Source organism: Corticium candelabrum, chromosome 6 (genome assembly GCF_963422355.1).
Source record: "Corticium candelabrum chromosome 6, ooCorCand1.1, whole genome shotgun sequence".
NCBI lineage: Eukaryota > Metazoa > Porifera > Homoscleromorpha > Homosclerophorida > Plakinidae > Corticium > Corticium candelabrum.
This window is the reverse complement of record NC_085090.1, coordinates 2213936-2236255: the sequence shown is the minus strand read 5'-3', so window position 1 is coordinate 2236255 and position 22320 is coordinate 2213936. Positions and strand designations below refer to the sequence as shown.

Here is a 22320-nt window from a genome sequence, read left to right as displayed (position 1 = left end):
AAACACAGCAGTGGCCACGTTCTGGCATTGCATGAGAACTAGCTCCATGATGGTCAGAAATAGAGTAAAGCATGACAGATATGATCTCATCTGATATTCACTATATAATATATTATAGCTCTACCACAGTTTCACATCTACACAAATAAATAAATACATACGTTTCTGTGATTCTGACAAGATTTGATAATTGCTCATACATACAGAGAGTGTGCGAGCGGTGGCATAACCATAGTAACCGTTGCTATGCCGCCATCTTGAAGGCAAACAGTGCCGCAAACAGCTGCGGAGGACGACGACACGTACAGTCTACACAAGACTGGTGTGGGCGTGTATTCGAATAAACTGGATGGTGTAACGTATATATATATATATATATAGTAGTATAGAAGATCTACTCCAAGTGCACAAAAAAAAGAAATTAAGGTATGTGTGTACCCTCTAACTGAAACGTACTTGGCCAAGAATGTACAACTTCAGGGATGTCGTTGCTATGGAGATGGGGCCACATGTGGCCCCAGCCAACAAAAATGTGGCCCCAGGAGCAAAGCAACTGCTAATAATTAATATTTCTAATTATACAGTACTTTGAATTTTGTAAGTTATTAAACCATAGTTTTGTGCAGTACAGTACCCCTTCCACGTGCTTCAAGTAGCGTGCGTTATTACATTGCGTAACACGGAAATGGCCTCCAGGGAATCCTGGGATCTCCGCTTTTTCTTCCGTTCTACGGCTCCTGCACCTTCCGAAGTTTCGCCTACCCACCATCCTGAAGTTCCCCAACCTTCTTCTCTCTCCGAGTGTCCCGGAGACGCCCCTGAGACGCCGGACGTCACTGGAACGGCAGAGAGTGCCGTTGAACATCGTACAGGTAATTTGTCGTTTCTATTATAGTATCCCACAAACTACAGTACAAACATCTTGTTATTCAGATATCGATTTCAGTGACGGTGGCCCTGGAGAACATGATGATATGGCCACGTCTTCAGCAGAAATATCTGAAATTGAATTTGGCAAAACGACAGCAGGTACCAGAAACAGTAGCAGCCTTGGGAAGATTAGAAAATTGAAACGTGCATTACGAACATTTCACAAAGAGGAGTGGGAAGATAAATACCTGGTGACGGTAGAGCACTCAGAGAGTGCAGGCCGTGAAACTCCAATCTGCATTCTGTGCGAACAAACATTTCAGGATATGAAGGTGTACTCCTTTCAGCGTCACCTTGACAGGAAGCATAAAACGCAAATGGCTGCAATGCGGAAGTGGTCTGCTGAGCAGAGAAAACGCATTGTCGAGAATTTCCACCAGAAACGGGAATTTCAAAGAAAAAGAATGGAAAAAGCAACAACTCCCGAGAAGCTTCAGCGTCTTGCTCCACTGAAACTTGCTTACACTCTTGCGAAACACAACATTCCTTTGTCAAAGTCCTCATGCATTGTCGAGTTTTCCCGAGCTGCCGATCCAACATCAAAGGTGCTTGAAAAAATGGCTGCAGGAAGAACAACAATTACTAACGGGGTAATCGATATACGCGAGAAAGTACTGATTTCAGAAACAAAAAGTACGATCTGTGCTTCTCCTTTCTGGTCAGTAGTTATTGACGAGTCACTTGACGTTACAACTAAGGAACAGATGATAGTGTATGCTCGATGCATTGACCTTCAAACATGCGAAGTGGCTACCAATTTCTTGTGCCTTCATCGTCTGTCTGGCCACCCGGATGCCGAAAATATCGCTTCGTCGCTTCTTGATGAGCTAGGCGAATCAGGATTCAATTTGCCTCTTGATCGTCTTGTCTGTCTATCAACGGATGGGGCCTCAGTTTTACGATCCCCGATTAACGGCGTTATTGCCAAGCTAAGAGAACGTCTAGACAATCCGTTGCTGCTTTCACAGCACTGTTGCACTCATCGACTTGTACTCTGTGCTAAAGATGCTAGAAAAGAACTGCCAAAGTTTGTTGAAAAAACAATTGAATCAATCATGAACTACTTTCAAGGAAGTGCCGTACGAAGAGACAAGTTTGGAGAGCATCGAGTCAAATCATTGGAAGATTTGACTGATCCCGAGGGAGCGTACATGACGCTAGTTACGTACCATAAGGTTCGCTGGTTGTCATTAAGCGACTGCGTGCAACGACTTTGGGATTTGCTTCAGCCACTTGTAACTTTCTTCGAAGAAGAAACAGGCGACCAGCGAAATCAACCCAAAGTCAGAAAGTTAGCTGCGGATCTTCACGAGCAAATTTCAAAGCCGGAGTTCCATCTATATTTGAGCTTTCTGGAGAAACCTCTTCGCGATTTGGCTGCTGTGAATCGCCATCTTCAAACACGAAATCAAACACTTTACACAACGTGCTGTGGAATTCTCGCTCTACAACGTACATTGAGCTACTACGTGAAGTCCAACGATGCTGACGGCCAAGAGAAAGAGAGGTCTGTGAGAGAAGCAGTGTCACTTGCTGGAGGAGAAGGTTTCCGCAAACTGCTGAAGGAAACAGAAGACAACGCATTGCTAAATACGCGTGAAATTCAGGCAGCTTTAAAGTCTATGCACAATTTTCTTCTGCAGACAGTGGAAAGCATCTCAAGGCGCTTTTCAGAACTGGATTTCTTTGTACAAAAATGTCAGATGCTGGATCCGGTAAATAGACGACGAGTTCAGGCGAAAGATCTTCAGGCAATTGCAGTAAAATTCAAGCATTCTGCGATCGACGAAGAGCTAGTGTCACGTCAGGCAGTGACCTATTCATTTGACGAAAGTTTGGACTTACTCTATACAGAACAGTGTGGGATGTCAGCAGTGAAGTTTTTCATCAGTCTTCTTCACAACGAGAACTACTGTGAAATAGGCAAGTTGGCCCTTCTCCTGTATTCCTTAGCGCCGGATAGCGTTGAAGCTGAACGTGGATTTAGCTTGATGAATATAACAAAGAATTGTTCTCGCAATAGGCTTGGTCAACGTACGATAAACGCGATTATGGCGATAGCTTCAGACAGTAGAGGAATGGACACATTTCCTTTTGATAAGGTGCTGAATAATAATGTCCTTTAGTGATGCTTATTGTTGAAATAGAAAACTGATTACATTGCCATTGATATTAATTTGAATTGTCTTTAATATTGATATTAACAGTGGCACCGAAAACGCTATTGGGGCCACATTTTTGGCACCGGGCAAAAATTGGACCGGCATCCCTGAACTTTACTGCAGGCTTGGAAAGGAATGCTAAACTCCAAGTACTTCGTGAAGGCTGGATGGGTTCAAAGCTTGCATGCACCAGTTTCCTGGCTATCAAGGTTCAAAGTTCCTTGTAAATGGGAAATGTTAGTCGTTAGAACACAACGACTAATTTATGCGATTGATTTGGTTTGCCATCTAGATTAGGCACTCACAAAGAACGACTGCCACCCCTTTGCTACCTTAGGTAATTGTAGATAACAAGATGTTTGAGCACCTCACTGCAACTGCATGGCTGGGTAGTTCTTACATCAATTGTAGATTAATAGATGTAATGAGCATATAACTCTGTAAATTCTTTAGTAAGGCCGCGGTCACACTACATTCACATTACCCTTACATTAGAGGTTACATTTCCATTTGATCGGTCACACCATCCTAGTCATAATGTAAATGACAATGTGGTGCTAATGTTGATAAGAATGCCAATGGGGGGGTGGAAGTCCAAATTATCATTTACATTTACATTGTTTCCACATTACCACCCATGTGGAAGGAAGATATTCTAGCACTGCAGCAAAGCCATATCGCTGATTCGCTTCTTGGATTGCATCTTTGCGACAACTATGACAGATCACGGCGAGAGAAAGCGAAAGCAGAAGGTTCAGTGGCCTGAGGAAGGCTTATGTATCTGTGGGCATCTGACATTCCAGTGACCTGAGTGAGATACCATCTAGATGATGGGGAATGCAGCACCATCACAGCAGTAGATGCATACAATCTGATTAGAGATATATGCACTGGAAAACTGCTACCATCACCAGTTCTTCTTGGTGGTCCGGAATAGTTGTTCAAATTGATGAAAGTCTAATAAGACACAACCGCAAGGTATGGCTACAGATGCATAAATAATACTTATTTGTTACTATCTAGCCTCTAATTCATTGTAGACAACAGAGGGAGAGGTCCTCTTGACCACGTCTGGGTCTTTGGGATGCTAGACACTTAGTAGTCCCCTGGAGTGGGTACATGGAAGTCATCGACAAGCGCGACGCTGCAACTTTACTGCCGATTATACAACAGCACACACGACCGGGAACAATCATACATTCAGATCACTGGGCTGCGTATCGAGACCTTGCGCTAGACTTCCTACAGTTGCTTGTCACAGAGCAGTCAATCACAGCAGGCATTTCGTTGATCCGCAGACGAGGGCAAACACACACAGGCAGTAGAAGCTACTGAAATTCGGTCAAATCCAAGCTGAAGAGCATAAGAGGCACAACAGATGATACGCTGCCTGGCCACCTCGATGAATACATGTGGCGGGAAAGATGGGAACGCGGAGCGAATGGTCGGATGAACGCGCAAACCGCATACGACAGCCTTGTCAGACATATTGCAGAATTGTGCAATGCGCATGCGCCGTAAATTATTTTATGTTGCAGTTTACGTTTGAGAGTAGCTACAGTCTGCTAAAAGTAGCAACCACTTTATATAGTTGAAAACGAAATTTGTTATGAAATGGTCGTGTACTTGGTGCAGTTGTACGAGTAGACAACGACTAGAGCTGTACGTTCAAGATGATGGGACCGAGTGAAAACTATGTAGAAAATAGAATTCAAAAACGCGGTGCTCGTTCAAGATGACGGACCGATGCCTAGTAGAGACCGTTTCTAGTGTATTCAATAAAGCGGTGCTTGTTCAAGATGACGGAACCGATGCCTAGTAGAAGCCGTTTGTAGAATCAAGAGCGCGGTGCTCGCACTCAACTAACATGCAAGAAGACGAGCTCACGAGGTTCAAAAATACGGAACTCATGATAAGAGTATACGGGGTCGCGTGTTCAACTACGTGGAACCAGTTCAAGTACACGGGCCGAAGGCAAACGGTGGACCCGTGTTTCGGGTTAAGGTCCCGTGTTCTTGAATTTTCCCAATTTCTCAGCATCTGATTTCAATGATTCTCAGTAATGCAAGCTGTGGCATAGATGTCCTTCATGCCGTGGCCGAGAAGGGTCATGCAAGGTCGGTTTTTTGCAAGGTCGGGTTTTTGCAAGGTTGGGTTTTTGCAAGGTCGGTTTTTTGCAAGGTCGGGTTTTTGCAAGGTTGGGTTTTTGCAAGGTCGGTTTTTTGCAAGGTCGGGTTTTGCAGTGACAAGCTACTGCCGTGATAATGTGGCTGTTTTTATTTACGTTGCTATTCTGAAAAGAACTGCTCTAGCTGTTGTAGGGTGCCAATACGGTCTCGCCCACGCATTTCTCACGCCTACTCCCCGCAATGTTTTCTTTCTGACGACACTCACGCAGTGATTGTTCAAAGGGAACGGTCTGAGACGTGAAAATGGCTCGCTAGATTTGATACTGTAGCGCGCGTTATAAGTGTATGTAATTAGATTATAGTCACGTGTTACATAGGTATATAGTTAAGGTACGCAATATACTTTTGTCTCTTTCCTCATCCCCGTTGTGTAAGCCAGTACAGACTGCGCGTTCGTTACATTTTGGTGGAGAACCGTCTGGCAATGCCGCGCAAAGGAAGGAGATCACAGCCTCAGTCGTACGAAGACTCTGTCATTGCTGAAGAGAATTCTGGTCGCTCTTCGTCTTATGATCAGCCCAGTGACGGTTCGAGTTCCCGCCGACGCTATTTGGTTCCCGTCCAACTCGACAAATTTTGGGGCGATGAAGGCGAAGACCTAGACGGATGGCTGTTCCATGTAGACAGCGTGGGTCAAATGGAGCAGTGGACGTCGGAAGAGAAGATGCGTCGCGCGGTCGTCGCTCTGGCTGGCCGAGCTCGTACAGAGTACCGCAGCCACATGTCCACTTATGATACCTCCGATTTACTCACTTGGGACACGTTTCGTACGTTCTTAAAAGAACAATTTGGTCCGAAGAACCCAGCTCTGCATTGGAATAAGAAGCTGATGTCGATCAGAGAAGGAGCAGCAGAAACGGTCACCGCCTACTGTTCGAGATTCCGAAGAACTCTGCTACAACTGCAAGAAGCTTCAGGTAATCCGCTGCCTGACTTAACGGTAGTTGCATGGTTTCAAGAGGGCTTGAGACCTGACTTACAGACAGAACTAGAAAGGTACTTGCCTACAAAACTGACCGACGCGTTTCGCAGTGCGGAGAAAGCAGAGCGTATTTGGAAGCGTCAACAATGTCAGCGTGAGTGGGATGTTTCTTGTTTTGCGGTCGACCAGATGTCTTCCACAGTACCATCTGCAGCTGTTCATCGGTCGCGTATATCGTCTAACCTACCACCAGATGGCGGATCGTACGTTGTATCACCGGCTGTTCCGTCTGCGGTTCCGTCTAGTAGTCAGTTGCTTCAGCAACTTGTGTCACAACAGTCGCAAATTATTGCTCAACAGGGTGCGGTTCTAAAACTTTTGCAATCACACTCCCAATCATCTCAACCTCAATCTGGGTTTCGCCAAAGCACGAACCCGCAGTTGTCTGCTTCTGCTTCCGGGCACCAAACCGCCTCTAGAGCATTTCGTGGTCAATGTCATTATTGTAAAAAGTTTGGACACCGTATTGCAGAATGTAGGAAACGACTTGCTAAAGACGATGCTTCCAGTCGTCCGGTGTCTACTCCAGTCGTCCCCGCTTCAGTCGCTCATGATAATGACTCTAGTGGTCAGATAGTTAACTCCGTTCAGTGTGATCATGCCGCCTTAGGTCATACATCTTCCAACGCCATTCCTACTTGCAATCTAGTTGTAGAAGGCACTCAGCCAGTCAGTTGCGTTCTCGATTCGGGAGCTGTTGCTTCAATCGTTTCTGACCACTTTGTCGACAGTCTTGACAACGACGTTCAGGAACGGGTCGTGTCTGCTGACCGGAAGACGTTGGTTGCTGCTAACGGTGGTAAACTTACAGTAGTTGGTACTGTAGTTCTTTCCTTAACTATTGGCGACGTACGGGTATCACATCCGTTTACTGTTGTTCGCGACTTTGCCTTTCCAGTCCTTCTTGGGTCAGATTTCTTACGAGACGTTAATGCGGTACTCGATTACCAAGATGGAACGGTTACGCTATGGGTTTCTCCGTCGAGCAAAGTAAAGTTATCAATCGTTGGTGTCGTCGCTGAGAAGAGAGGACTGACTCTTTCTGGGTTTAACGAGGCCACAGGCAGGATATGCGCGTTCACATCTCAAGATCGACCTGCTGTCGTTTTAGATACTACGGATAAACACTTCATGGGAGACGTACATTCGTTAGGCTCCGTCGTAGACTCCGTTCGTGAGTCTCAGAATGTCCGCTTACAAACCACTTTCGGCTTTAAACCTAGCACGTCTGTCGTTGCCAATACAACTCTGGATGTCGATCAAATGGCGAGGTTGTCAGCTTTGATTGATAAGTATTCTTCGGTTTTCGCGCACAATTCTGATGATATGGGAAGAACAACTATTGCTCACCACAAAATTGATACTGGTGATTATGCGCCTGTCAACCAGATGCCGTATCGATTGTCTCCATCGGACAGAGAGAACGTACAAAGTCAGATAGAAACTATGCTGAAGCAAGGAATTGTCAGAGACTCTAGATCTCCGTGGGCCAGTCCCGTAATCCTCGTTGACAAAAAAGACGGTTCAAAGAGGTTCTGCGTTGATTACCGTAAAGTCAACGAATTGACAAAGAAAGACAGATATCCGATCCCACGTGTGGATGATAGTCTAGATCTGCTCGCAGGCAATCAATATTTTACGTGCCTCGATCTTCAGTCAGGCTACTGGCAGCTTCCTGTAGCGCCAGAAGACATTGAAAAGACCGCATTCATCACTCCGGTTGGTCTATTTGAATTCACCGTAATGCCTTTCGGGTTGTGCAACGCCCCTAGTACGTTTCAAAGAGCGATGGATACCGTGCTTGCTGGTCTTAAATGGCAGACTTGCATTGTTTATCTCGATGACGTCCTGATCTTCTCTCCTGATTTCGCGACACACTTGACACATCTCGAATCTGTCTTCCAACGATTTCAAAAATACAATCTTAAATTAAAGACAGAGAAATGTAATTTCGCTCAGCAACAGCTTCGGTATCTAGGATATCTCGTGACTCCGGACGGTCTCCTACCAGATCCTGAAAAGATTCGTGCTGTTCGTGACCTGGCCGTTCCAACGACCAAGTCACAACTCGGGTCATTTCTTGGCTTGACAGCGTATAACCGCCGATTCGTTCGCTCGTATGCTTTAGTCGCTTCTCCTCTGACTCGGCTACTTCGTGATGACACGCCATTTCACTGGGACGAAAGACATCAACAAGCGTTCGAGCATTTGAAAGCATGTTTGACGTCTCCCCCTTTACTGGTTCACCCTGATTGGGACAAGCCATTCAGGTTACAAACAGATGCTTCGGATTATGCAATAGCGGCAATTCTGGCTCAAGTTTCTGACGACGCATCTACCGAAAAAGTAGTATGTTATGCTAGCCGCCACCTGACTGACGCGGAAAGAAAGTTCGACACGAGGTAAAAGGAGTTGCTTGCCATCGTCTGGGGATGCGAAAAATTTCGAAAGTACTTGTCTGGTCAGCGCTTTACAGTAGAAACCGACCACGCTAACTTGCGGTGGTTGATGTCAGGGAAGCACCAGACGGGTCGCCTCGCACGCTGGGTCTTACGTTTACAAGGATTTGATTTTGTTATAACTCACAAACCGGGAAAATCTAATGGAAATGCTGACGCGTTGTCACGACTGCCTACTGTTGCGTCGAATTCTTCTACGGTCCCACTCTTAGCTGTCACTGAGAACCTAATTGAATTACCTGATAAAGATCAGCTACGTGAGCAACAGGAGTCCGACCCTCTCCTCAGTGAGGTCATAGGTTACTTGAAGTCTCGAGAACAGCGTGCACAACAAGACATATGCCCCGAAGCTAGGGAAACTTTAAGAGACACAGGCACAATTTCCGTTGATGAAATCACTGGATTGCTGATGCACAAATCGGTACTCAACGGTCGGAGACATTACGTTCCTATCCTCCCTTCCGCTAGTCGCTCAGCAGTCATGAAAGCGCTCCACGATCTACCCATGTCTGGGCATCTTGGACGCAAGAAGACATATCATCGAGTGCGGTCTCAATATTACTGGAAGGGTCTCGGACAGGACGTGAAAGATTTTGTACGTTCCTGTATGGAATGCCAGTCCAAGAAGAAGACTCCCAAACCGTCCCGATCTGGAAAATTGCAATTGTTCAGCGCTACTCGCCCATTCGAAGTAGTCGGAGTCGACATTTTTGGACCGCTACCACGTACTGTCACTGGCAATCGTTACATCGTCGTGATGGTCGACCGATTTTCCAGATGGGTCGAGCTTGCACCTGTGCCAGACATTACCGCTCGTACTGTCGCTGATGCCGTTGTGGACCGCATTGTTCTTCGCCACGGATGTCCCACAACGCTTTTGTCGGATAGAGGGTCGCAATTTATGTCCACCTTATTTAAACGTATGGCTGAACGCTTGGGCATCAAGAAGGTATTTTCCAGCGCGTATCACCCTCAAACCAACGGACAAGTTGAACGGCTAAACCGATATATCGCTTCTGCCTTATCAGCCTACGTTAACGATCATCAAGATGATTGGGACGACTATGTTGAAGCTATCGCGTTTGCCTATCGCACGAGCTTCGTGGACGCAATCGGTAACACTCCGTTTTATCTCGTTCACGGAAGAGATCCTCAGCTTCCTACTGACCTTTTAGTCAGTCCCCCACAGAGTTTCGTTGAGGACGTACACCAGTATGGTCTAGCCCTTACGAAGAACATCACGGACGCACTTGATACCGCCAGGTGTCACCAAGAAGAGGCAGATTCCACACGAAAGCGCTTTTACGATCTCAAGCATGATTCAGTCAATTTTGAACTGGGATCATTGGTCTTATTACACTCTCCGTTACGAAAATCAGGTTTGTCGCCCAAGCTCAGCAAATCGTATGACGGACCGTATCGTGTCCTGCGCCGCTTGTCTGATGTTCATTATGATTTGGCACACATCATTACAGGTAAACGCACTACGGCCCACGTCCAGCGCATCATACCTTTCTCTTCACGGTACGAGGGAGATAATGCAGCAGACGAGCAACATCCGCAAGCTACTGCCATTTTCACTCAGTCTGGAAAAGAGGAAGAGAACGAGGATTCTGAGGAAGAGAACGAGGATTCCGAGGGAAAGAACGAGGATTCCGACGAAGAGAAAAAGGACGAGCAAAGTTTACGTCAACCTCATAGACGTCAACGTGCCACAGCAGGGAAGACTCCTTCAAGATTTGCGGACTACGAGTTTTGAACACCACCGAGTTCGTTTTACTTTTTTTCTTTTAATTAAGTGTTTTGGTGATTTGTTAGAAGTGTAGTCTGATAATGAGGACATTAACACTAGGAAGGACGGTTATGTAGCGCGCGTTATAAGTGTATGTAATTAGATTATAGTCACGTGTTACATAGGTATATAGTTAAGGTACGAAATATACTTTTGTCTCTTTCCTCATCCCCGTTGTGTAAGCCAGTACAGACTGCGCGTTCGTTACAATACTTTTATGGAGATGTAGTATCTTGCTGAGTTTCGTGGCTGTTTACGAGCAATTTGTGTAGAACTCTGCAAGAACATTTCGTGTAACACGCACGTTTCCTGGCAACCATTTGCCACCCAAGTCTGATATCCAACACCTGGCTGCTCTGCAATTCAATCTAGCTAAGTCAGCCAACACCCTCAACACACAGTCACTGCACATGTTTCTGCACAGTCGACCTGGCAAGTGCGTTATTTGCGTAGGCGAGGTCAAATTTATTTTCTAATATCCGGGGATTATGCGCTTGCTGCAGCGGAGACGCCTGATCGTTTTAGCAAAAACGAGGACCGTTACAACCAGCAACGTGTGCTGAAACTATGGATATTGTTAAATATCTATCATTTCTACGAGTTGGACTGGAATCAGCTGCGTTTCAGATGGGAAGGAGCGCGAACACCTCCGGGGGGGTAGGTGACTTCTTTGTCTGTGCACTTTTGTCTCTTCGGCTATTTCTGTTTGAAATCGCATGTAACAAGTAGAAGACACGAATTAACGTTACTGGTGATTTTATGATGTTGTTTGCACTGGCGTTTTTCACCAATTCAGGTGTAGCGAAGCGCCCCACCTAGCGACCGTCGTCACGCACGGAGAAGTGTGTAGAGAAAACATTTCTGCGCCTGAGCAGTAGTTGGCGGGCTTCTCGATTTGCAATCGATTAGAGCTGATTATCTTGTGTCTGTTCAGCGACTTTCTTGATCTGGGTCGCGTTTCTAGTTGTGTAGTTGTATTTACCAATAGTTCTTGGATTTTATTTACTGCAACAGCCAGAGGTAGGTGACAACTATGCCTACCCTTATTGCCGTTTTCTAACTTTGACAATAAAATTTGTATTGCAAGAATAGTCCTAGATTTTCCAGTGTTTTTCAACACTAAAATGAGCAGGTGGAAGAGAGGAGAGGGTGTTCACCCAGGGAGAAATTGTGTGTCATGTAGTGTTTGTGGAGGCAGATTTCGTCATCCAGACAACTGGAATGAAGAATTCAAGGAGTGGATCATGACGTCATCTCAGCTTGATATGCAGTCTTGCTTGTTTCCAAAGAGCAGCAGATAGTTGAGAAGGAAGTGGGAAATTTTTTGCATATGTGTGCAAATGGATGCAGATGTGCCAAGAGAATTTGAGGAAGAAGAGCCCTCATCATCTGATTCTTTGTCGCCAAGTATCTATTGACTGTTGTGGCTTTCATGCTATCATTGTACTCATGTGTTCATCATTTGTGCGACCAGAAGAAAGTCCATTTTACTCCTTCAAAAATCCAAATTTATCAGAGAGAGTCATTTCCTAGAGGCTGTTGAAATAAGTTTTAATTTATTTATTCTAAATAAATGTTTTGTAATGAGTTGTAGACTATCTTAACAACAACAGCAATAATAATAATTATTATTATTATCCCAGGTAAAAATAATAATGAAAATAATTAATAATGACAATAATAATGAGAAATTATAATAATAAATAATGTATATGCACACAAACAAGTTCTGTGTACTATGTCTTCATGAGATGTTGTGTCATTTCAAGGTTACTGAGATGTCGCAGAGCTCATTTGACAGCAAAGACCTGGAAAGATCTACTCCAACTAACGTGAAATCACTTGATAGAATTGAGACACGGAGTACTTCAAATTATTGTCTTTGCTTGGTTCATAAGCTTGCGTGTGCAATGTTTGTGTTATGGAGTTTTATGAATGTTAGAGCGGTGACCATACACTGAACAGAATCTAGGTATAGCTGACAACTACATCACACTATAGTTCTTACAAGTTAGAGAAAACAAAGAAAAAACATTTCTGGTGCACTGAAAGTACGTTTGATGTGACTAATTTCCGAAGGAACGAAACGTCTTGCATTAGCTGTGTCATACCTCCAAACTGCCCGTAGTCGTTCGCGAAAAAGATCTGTGCAAAACCGTCTGTTGAGGGGTTCGAATTCGACAATACCGTTGCAGTACAGGCAAATAGTGTCCCCACCATCTTGGAAAGTGCCGTAGTGTGTGTCACGCTCGTTCTCTTGAAGTAGTCGATTCTTTCAGAATGTCCATCCCACGCGACGACTAGGCACGCGAATTGGAAGAGAGCTTCTACGTCGATGCGATAATCCAAAAAAGATGTCTGTGTGGCTCTAGAGTACCCGTACACTGCAGTCTCGGATATCGAGTATCTGACTGTCCGAGGACGTACATATGATTATTTATTTATTACTTCCTTCCTCGAGTGCCCAACCATCCACGTGTACTCTTTTGCGGGGGCGCGGATGCCCTCGCTAGAAAATGTAGAGAGCGCCGTAGCGCACTTGGCGGATCGACTGTACTGTACATGTTTCAGTTTTTAATTTCTTCTAGAGAATAGAAGGTCTTTGGTCCCACTTGCGAGCACAGATGAGTGACCAGTGGATTTCAAAATTTCAAGAGCTAATCGATGGTGGATGGATATGTCCCAACGATGAACTGAAAATGTGCACTATTATTCCGTTTTGGTTACAGCGTTCTAAATGCGTTTATGTACAGGTGTTGTTTTTGGTATGCATTCACTGGCGTTCTAGAAGCAGAACTGGACGCATTTCGTCAGTGGTGGAACACCCACAGAATGAGGAAGACGAAAACTGGTCAATGTCCCGGCGGCATTCCAGAGGATATCTTTGCTTTGCCTCAGCTAACCGGTGCGCGCATGATGAATTGTTTGTAATTGCTAATGGACATATATATATATATATATATATATATATATATATATATATATAAAGCATGTACCTGTTATAATTGTGCGTGTGTGTGTGTGTGTGTGTGTGTGTGTGTGTGTGTGTGTGTGTGTGTCATTAGTTTAGACCGTCTTTGTGGCCAGAGGCTACAAGACGGAGGGTATCATCATCAACGATGCCCTACTTGTGTGCGTGTGTGTTGTAATTACAGGAACGCAGGACTACTTGTGCCCTATTGATTCTGAGGTGTTTGGCGAGGCTTATGAGCAACTGGCCTCTGTTGAGCCTAGCTTCTATAGTCAAAAGTTTGAAGACGCCGCTCAGAGTTGTCTTAGTGTGATGGGAATCAGAGCTGCAGACATAGCTTCAGAAAGCTGTGTGATGGTTTATAAATTTTTAATAGCGTTTATTGAATATATGCACATTAATTAGTTCTGGCAACAAAGTATAGCAATTCTCTTTTTTGTCAATTGTGGGCGTGGTCAGAAAGTTATTTAACTAAGAAGGGGAGCCAAGCTGCATCCTATGCAAGAATAAATGACACACGCAAACACGCGAACGCACATGTAATGTGTATGTACCGTAAGTGTAGTCACAATCACTGAATGCAAGATCGAACAACGAGATCACACCGCTTCTGATTTTGAAAGATGACTTTGGCATACTAATTAATACGCACAAATCAACGTCGTACGCAGAGATTGTCAGTGTAAAGAGAATCAAAAAGCCTTTACAATATTGAAACTGGTACATTCATACATAAATTCTTACATAGTATGACACTGCGTCTAGAGACATAGAGACTAAGGGTGCGTTTGAATACTAGTTCTAGAACTGGAATTGTAGGGGGGAGTATAGCGTTCGATTGGTAGTTCTGACAGTTCTAGAACTGTCAGAACAGTTCTAGCAGTTCTGCCTAGCGAGCTGCAATTGTTGGAACTGTCACGCCCTAAATGCAAAATTCCCGGAGGTTGAAGAAGTGAAATGACGGGTACAGATGCTGAGGCCGTTGTGGACCTTCTTGTTTGTTATAATGAACACTTGTGGCGACCATTGGCTTGCAGAACACCAGAAGAACGACATTTGGGACTGATTACAGCGACCTTCTTGGCGCGAGCAGTTCCAAAAAACAGAAAGCGAAAGCACTGCTGATGTTCGAACAGACTACAACAAATGGAGTCGAAACGTCATGCTACTTCGAATTGACGCTAACCGGAAGTATGAGCCTTTGCGCATGCTCAACTTGCTGACAGTTCTAAGCGTTCGATTGCTAGCAAGAGTTCGAACAGTTCTGGCAGTTCCAGTTCTAGAACTGGAACTAGTATTCGAACGCACCCTTAGTCTGCCCGAAAGGTGGCACGCGCCCCTCGCGCCCATGCCTGGATCCGCCCCTGGAAACATGTAGAAACATGCAGTGTGTTGAGGTTGTTGGCTGACTTAGCTAGATAGAATTGCAGAGCAGTCAGGTGTTGGATATCAGACTTGGGTGGCAAATGGTTGCCAGGAAACGTGCGTGTTCCACGAAATGTTCTTGCAGAGTTCTACACAAATTGCTCGTAAACAGCCACGAAACTCAGCAAGAAACTACATCTCCATAAAAGTATCAAATCTAGCGAGCCATTTTCACGTCTCAGACCGTTCCCTTTGAACAATCACTGCGTGAGTGTCGTCAGAAAGAAAACATTGCGGGGAGGAGGCGTGAGAAATGCGTGGGCGAGACCGTATTGGCACCCTACAACAGCTAGAGCAGTTCTTTTCAGACTAGCAACGTAAATACAAACAGCCACAGTATCACGGCAGTAGCTTGTCACTGCAAAAACCCGACCTTGCAAAAATCCAACCTTGCAAAAAACCGACCTTGCAAAAAAAGACCTTGCAAAAAACCGACCTTGCAAAAAACCGACCTTGCAAAAAAAGACCTTGCAAAAAACCGACCTTGCAAAAAACCGACCTTGCATAAAACCGACCTTGCATGACCCTTCTCGGCCACGGCACCTTCAACCTTACTGGATCAGCTCGAAGACTCTTGTTATCATCCTGTAATTGCTCCAGGTGTCTATGCAGCTGCTGCCCTTTCACATCAGTCTGACATGCAACAATGCAGTTCAGGCCTTCAGCTGTCTCAACAGATTCAGAGCAGACAGCAGAATCATCATCTGCAGCCTCTGATGATTGATCAATCGTGGCCACTACGTTGGCTGCTTGACAACCTGTCAGACAAATCTTAGCTACTGTAGGCGTGCTGTAAGTCCATCATAACAGTCTACACTATGAGCTCTCTTTACTCCGTATCCAAATGTTTCCAAATGATGGAACAAGCCAAATGTTACAAGTCGGAGAGCCTCGACGCTAGGCCGGCTGGCAATCTTCGCCTTACGTGATGAAGTAACGGGCGTGATCGTTGTTCTGTTTGTTGGTGGGAAACCTAGGTTACAAATGGAGACCAAACAAGCAGCTCACCACCGATTTTCCAGCTCACAAGAATGTAAAAGTCTCGTTCTTTGTGCAGCTTCTCTAGGCATCTTGTTGTTTTGCGGCTTCTCTAGCTAGACGTCGCCTACTGTTGTAATAAGGTGACCCCAGAGCCAAAACAAAACATCAATGCGGGAAAACATGGACGTGCACATGTAGATTAGATAGGCGTCTGTTCGCTCTGACTTTGGATACCGTAAAACAGAAATGAACAGAGACGCACTAGCGCACTTACAGGTCGGCCGAGCTGCTTTGTCCCACAAACAGACGCTGTCATGGACAATGCATGATCTCCTTCGCAAATTCCCGTCAAACGCTAAATTTCTGTTGAAGACGACACTAATGATCCTAGCAACAACACCACGGCCGCTCAGCCACGCACACCCAAATTCAAGCTGGCAGACTGCAGAACCACTATGCAGAAACACTGTGGAACAAACAAAATGTTACAAGTCAGGTACAGCTACACACCTCGCCCTGGTTGTTGTTGGGGAAACATACACGTACAATGTATGTGCTAAACCCCTATGGCAAAGGACTAAACACTGTAGTATATTAGAGTATTGTAGTACTATATACGGGTACTATATACGGGTTAGTTAGAGTGTTGAGTTGTGTTGAGTGTGCAGAACAATAAATCAACCAGAACACAACTGGCGACGAGGATAGGCCAGATTGGAGAAGGATCGACCGGCATCCTGAAAGGTACGTTTGATACCACTGCCCGTGCGCTGTTTGGAGCGTAAGGTACACAAGGACCCCCAAAGAGGTGACCACGTGCGCGTTGATATCCCCTACGGAGCTCTGTAACAGTCCCAAATAGGCGAATGGAGATACCTCCAGTGGAGCGATTTCAATTTCCTGACGAATCGACGTCTGACCTAGGCGCAAACTGGGGAAAATGGAAGCGTAGTTTTCAGTACTACCTTGACGGACGAGGCATCAACCAGGACGCTCGGAAGAGAGCACTCCTGCTGCATTCCGCTGGACCGCGAGTCCAAACGATCTTTGAGACTCTAGATGACACGGGGAATACCTATGCATCTGCCATCCAGTCACTCGATACCTATTTCCAACCGCTAGTCAACAAATACTATGAACGTTACCGATTTAGACAAATACGGCAACAACAGGGAGAGGCGATTGATCGATTTGTGAGTCGTCTCCGACAGCAGGCCGCCAAGTGCAGCTTTGCAGATTCGGATGAGAACATTCTGGATCAACTGATAGAGAAGTGTGATGGTTCAAGAGTCCGCTCAAAACTGCTTGAGGAAGGTAATGACCTGACTCTGGAAAAGGCAATATCCCTAGCACGTACGCTAGAATCAGTAGCCGCGCAAGAGAGAGACATTTCGAGTCAACAAGATGCAGGACCCTCCACTGAGAGAACCCTTCGAGTAGAATCTACATGGAAGGACAGGCAAGCCAAAAGTAAGGGCAAACCACAAGCGAAAAAGCCACAACACGCGAAGCAGTGCTCACGATGTGGACTAGAAGGCCACGGCCCAACAGACGCAAAATGTCCAGCAAAGAAAGTAGAATGCAACAAGTGTCATAAGCAAGGACATTATGCTCGTATGTGCAAGACGAAGAGCAACGGCTCGAAGACTGGTAAAGTCCTCATGACAGAAGAGAGTCAATGTAAACAAGGGGAATGCTTGAGTAAGTCTGATTCAGAGTATGTGTTCGCTGTAAATCACGAACATGCTACAGCTGTTATTCGAATTGGTGGAGTTGATACACAAGTTGTCATAGACAGTGGAGCCTGTAGTAATATTATGTCACAACAAGAGTTCACACGGTTGAAACACAAAGGGATGAAATACAAATCATGCAAAGTGAAGAAAACCCTCTACACGTATGGTTCAACCAGACCCTTGTCTGTAGTTGGGGGATTTGACACAGAAGTAGCGTCAGAAGGCAAACAAATGACAACCCAATTTATTGTTGTACGCTGTTCAGGACCAACATTGCTGGGACGTCAGACTGCACCAGAGCTGCATCTCCTAACGTTAGGATCTGTTCGAGAAGACAACACGCTTGGTCGAAAAGAACTAATAGAGGAGTACAGTGATTGTTTCTCAGGATTAGGGAAGTTGAAAGACTTCCAATTGAAGATACATATTGACGAGTCTGTGACCCCCGTAGCTCAGCAACCTAGACGGATCCCATTTGGCTTGAGAGACAAGGTTGAAGCAGAGTTAAATCATCTTCTGGAAGCAGACGTCATCGAGGAAGTTCAAGGACCGACATCTTGGATCAGTCCCGTCGTGGTGATACCCAAGAAGGGAGGCCAAGTTCGAATTTGCGTAGATATGAGACGAGCCAATGAAGCCGTCATCCGGGAGAGACACCCAATACCCACAGTCGATGAAGTAGTGGAAGAGCTCAGGCACAGCAAACACTTCAGTCGACTAGATCTTAAGAAGGGGTTTCATCAGGTCGAACTGGATGAAACATCACGACCAATAACTACCTTCGTCACCCACAAAGGATTATTTCGATACAAGAGATTGATGTTCGGAGTATCATCCGCCACAGAGGCATACCAACGTATCATCCAGCAGACACTGTCAGGCTGTGAGGGAACCACAAATATCTCCGATGATATCTTGGTCCATGGAGTTAGCAAAGCCGAACATGACCTGAGACTACGAGCTGTCCTAGATCGGATCAGGGACAGAGGATTGACGCTCAATGCCGAAAAGTGTGACTTTGATATGGATAAACTCAAGTTTATGGGACATGTGATATCCAAAGAGGGTATATCACCGGCAGACGATAAAGTAGCATCTATCATGGCAACCCGAGACCCTAAGACAGCAACGGAAGTACGATCTTTCCTCGGCATAGTAAATTTTTGTGCCAAGTTCATACCAGACTTAGCAACAATTGCAGACCCTCTTCGGAAGTGTGCGAGAGCCAACCAGTCTTTCGTGTGGACAAAGACTGAAGCAGAAGCATTCGCAACTATTAAGAATAGATTACGCGATGCCACCGCTCTTGCTGTGTTTGACAGAACAGCACACACCAGTGTCGTAGCTGATGCAAGTCCTGTAGGACTAGGAGCTGTTCTCTGGCAGGAACAAGATGGAATGAAGAAGCCTATCAGTTATGCGAGTAGAAGTCTGACTGATGTAGAGCGCAGATACTCTCAAACAGAGAAGGAAGCGCTAGGCCTAGTCTGGGCATGTGAAAGATTTAATCTGTATCTGGCAGGTCGGAAATTTGATCTCATTACAGATCACAGACCACTTCAAACTATTTATGGACCTCGAAGCAAACCTTCGGCGAGGATCGAACGTTGGGTTCTTAGACTCCAACCCTACGATTTCAACGTGATCTACACGCCAGGAAAGTACAATATTGCTGACCCCTTGTCACGATTGTCATTGCGTGATCAAGGTGGAGAGAATGACGAATACATCAAGTTTGTGACAAGAGAAGCCGCACCTTCGTCGATCTCACCGAGACAAATTGAAGAAGCGTCCAAAGAAGACAGTGAGTTACAGTCACTACGAAGGAGTATCCGAGAAGGAAACCAAGCAAATGTACCGGCAAATTACAAGCATGTATTTGGCGAATTGACCATTGTTGGTTATATCGTTCTTCGAAACTGTAGAATAGTGATTCCAACTAAACTTCGGAACCAAGTGTTACAATTAGCACATGAGGGGCACCAAGGGATTACAAAGTGCAAAGATCGACTACGAACCAAAGTATGGTGGCCAGGCGTCGACCGCGAAATGGAACGCATGTGCAGAACATGCCACGCCTGTCAAATTACCCAATTGCCATCCCACCCACCTCCCATGAAAAGGACACAGCTCCCAACAGGTCCATGGATAACGATTGCTGCTGACATACTTGGTCCCTTACCGACTGGTGAATATCTTTTAGTAGTAGTGGATTACTACAGCCGATATTTCGAAGTAGATCTGTTGAAGCGAATTAGAGCTTCAGACATTATCTCCAGGCTAAAGACCACGTTCTCTAGATATGGTGCTCCGTACACCATGATAACGGACAACGGTTCACAGTTCACGGACCATTCCTTCGAACGTTTTCTCAAAGACTATGGAGTGGAGCACAGCACCAGCCCCCCATTATGGCCCAGAGCCAATGGAGAAGTCGAAAGACAGAACCGCACTTTGCTGCACGCTATGCAGACAGCACAAATCGAAGGTCAAGATTGGCGACAAGAACTTTACATCTTCCTCATGGCATACCGCACCACACCACATTCCACAACTGGAATCAGCCCAGCTGACGCATTCTTTCAAAGGAAAGTACGATGCAAACTGCCAACTTTAGGGTTACAAGATACCCCAGTTTTCGACGGACAGATGCGAGATGAAGATTTGCGAAAGAAGGAGGAAGGGAAAAGACATGGAGATATCGCAGTAAAAGCACAAACCGACGATATAAAAGTAGGAGACAAAGTACTGTTACGCCAGCAGAAGACCAATAAATTGACTACCACTTATGAATGGCAACCTTATAACGTGATCAGCAGAGCCGGAGAAGAAGTAGTTATATCCAACGGGAATAAGACACTCCGACGACACATCTCTCACACGAGACCATACGAGGAAGGACAAACACCCTCTGTACAAGAGAAAGAGTCGACTAACGACCTTGACGAACATTTCCCTACTCAACAGGCAAAACAGACAACTAAAGAAGGAAGACCAAGAAGAGAGAGACAGCCACCTGTCCGCCTGAAAGACTACAGCTTATCGTAGGCTTGACTGACAGACAGTTACTTTGAGTTAGTAATAGAGTAGTGAGAAAAAGGAGGGGTTGTAGTATATTAGAGTATTGTAGTACTATATACGGGTACTATATACGGGTTAGTTAGAGTGTTGAGTTGTGTTGAGTGTGCAGAACAATAAATCAACCAGAACACTACAAACACCATGTACAGGACGGACGTCTGATGGCCGAATTCTCGCTAGCAGCTACCAAACAAAGCGAGGTGGAGCCTCATGATGACATCACGTTCGTCTATTGGTCAGTAATGACACCACTTCTCGTCTATTGGTCGGAATAGCTTCATTTGCATCTCCGCTAACCAACTATATATACGGTCGATGGGTCGTTGGGACGTACGGTCGTCGAACGACTACTATACCCTCCACCCGAAAATCCGGGCCTCGGGTAAATATGGCAGCTGCCTTCTGGTCACATGACATATGACGTCACACACACGCCCTCTTAAAAAGTGCACCATTCAGTGTACACAGCCATAATGAACATACAAAAGATCTACATGTATCACTGTGCATGTAGCAATGTACTTTATCTAATACTAGATGTATGACCTGTCCTTCGTACGGGCAGAGTACTGTAGTGTTATGACGGAAGACTCAGTCTGAGTATGTGTAGACACGTCAGTCTGAGCATGTGACACGTCACGTGCAATTTTTTTTGGGTAGAAATTGACTCACTCTCCATGTGGATTCGGTGCAAATGACTAGTGTTGGTATGCGTTCGAATGAACTGGTATGTGCTAATTAGTTCTCTTTCTGTGGGAACAGGTTCAGTTTCATCATACTCAGAGTCAGAGCTGAAGGTATCGCCTGGTCTTATCTCAATGATCTTTTGTTCTATAATATTGTCCAGAAGACCGTCCGTTTCCCAGTAGTGCTTCTCTACTTTTTCCACGGGTGCCGGACATTTAGCCGCCGGGCATTTAGTCGCGGAAGTTTAGCCACCAGTATACTTAGTCGCCGTACAATTAGTCGCCACAGGAGCATGGTCGCCAGGTGCTTATTACGTTGAGTGACGGTTTTATTCGCATTGACTTTTACGTTGCAGAAGTCGATAATTACATTTACATGGACAACCAGAAGGCAGCACGAAAACACTGGGATTAGTTAATTAATTAGTTAAGACGTGAAACACTTGTCATCACATCAAGGAACACCAATAATATGGCTGCAACTAAATTTAGGCGTGACATATGTCATCACATCAAGGAACACCAATAAGATGAGGGTATCAATCACTCAAGGGTACAAATGCCTACGTAGCTGTTGCTCCGGTCATTGTTCCGCGTGTTTTCTATGACAATGGCGGCAATTTCGGAAAGCGCACTAAGCTCAAAAGAACAGACATAGTTTTGCCATAGTGGTTGCACCTGACGGGTATTCTAATCTTCTTCAATCGCCAAAGCAAGGTACTGCAGTGTGTGAACGCAAGTTCGAGGTTGTTGCTCAAAGTCTGTAGCAAAGCGAGCTGCAGACAGTTTGCTGGGTGGAGCGCATGATTGTGTTGATAGTGAAACTTGCTGAGCTCCCAAACAATTTCCCTTGCATAAGTCATTTGCTTTTGTACATGCTCGAGGAAAGTAGAACTCCCTACATCACTGTGCATGCTGTGCAGCTG

General features: G+C 45.3%; 3 protein-coding genes and 1 long non-coding RNA gene across 5 annotated transcripts; all 4 read left to right on the top strand.

The window, feature by feature from the left end:
- The first annotated feature begins 1882 nt into the window (after nt 1-1882).
- On the top strand, nt 1883-3190 carry LOC134181255 (uncharacterized). Its single transcript, XM_062648498.1, has one exon. The coding sequence runs from the start codon at nt 1986-1988 to the stop codon at nt 3054-3056; it is 1071 nt and encodes a 356-aa protein (XP_062504482.1). The 5' UTR covers nt 1883-1985; the 3' UTR covers nt 3057-3190.
- A 2030-nt stretch (nt 3191-5220) lies between these two features.
- LOC134181323 (uncharacterized) lies at nt 5221-12371 on the top strand. 2 transcript variants are annotated; one of them, XR_009970125.1, is made up of 2 exons: nt 5221-5305; nt 12284-12371. It is a non-coding gene; the product is annotated as an uncharacterized LOC134181323 (long non-coding RNA). The 2 variants fall into 2 exon arrangements; XR_009970124.1 differs by lacking the exon at nt 5221-5305 and adding an exon at nt 11002-11171.
- A 733-nt stretch (nt 12372-13104) lies between these two features.
- LOC134181576 (uncharacterized) lies at nt 13105-16676 on the top strand. Its single transcript, XM_062648845.1, has 4 exons — nt 13105-13215; nt 13268-13419; nt 13670-13842; nt 16560-16676. The coding sequence occupies exons 1-4, from the start codon at nt 13139-13141 to the stop codon at nt 16674-16676; spliced, it is 519 nt and encodes a 172-aa protein (XP_062504829.1). The 5' UTR covers nt 13105-13138.
- An 81-nt stretch (nt 16677-16757) lies between these two features.
- On the top strand, nt 16758-20831 carry LOC134181575 (uncharacterized protein K02A2.6-like). Its single transcript, XM_062648844.1, has one exon. It carries the CDS (start codon nt 16758-16760, stop codon nt 20673-20675), a length of 3918 nt encoding a protein of 1305 aa, XP_062504828.1. The 3' UTR covers nt 20676-20831.
- Nucleotides 20832-22320: the final 1489 nt, after the last annotated feature.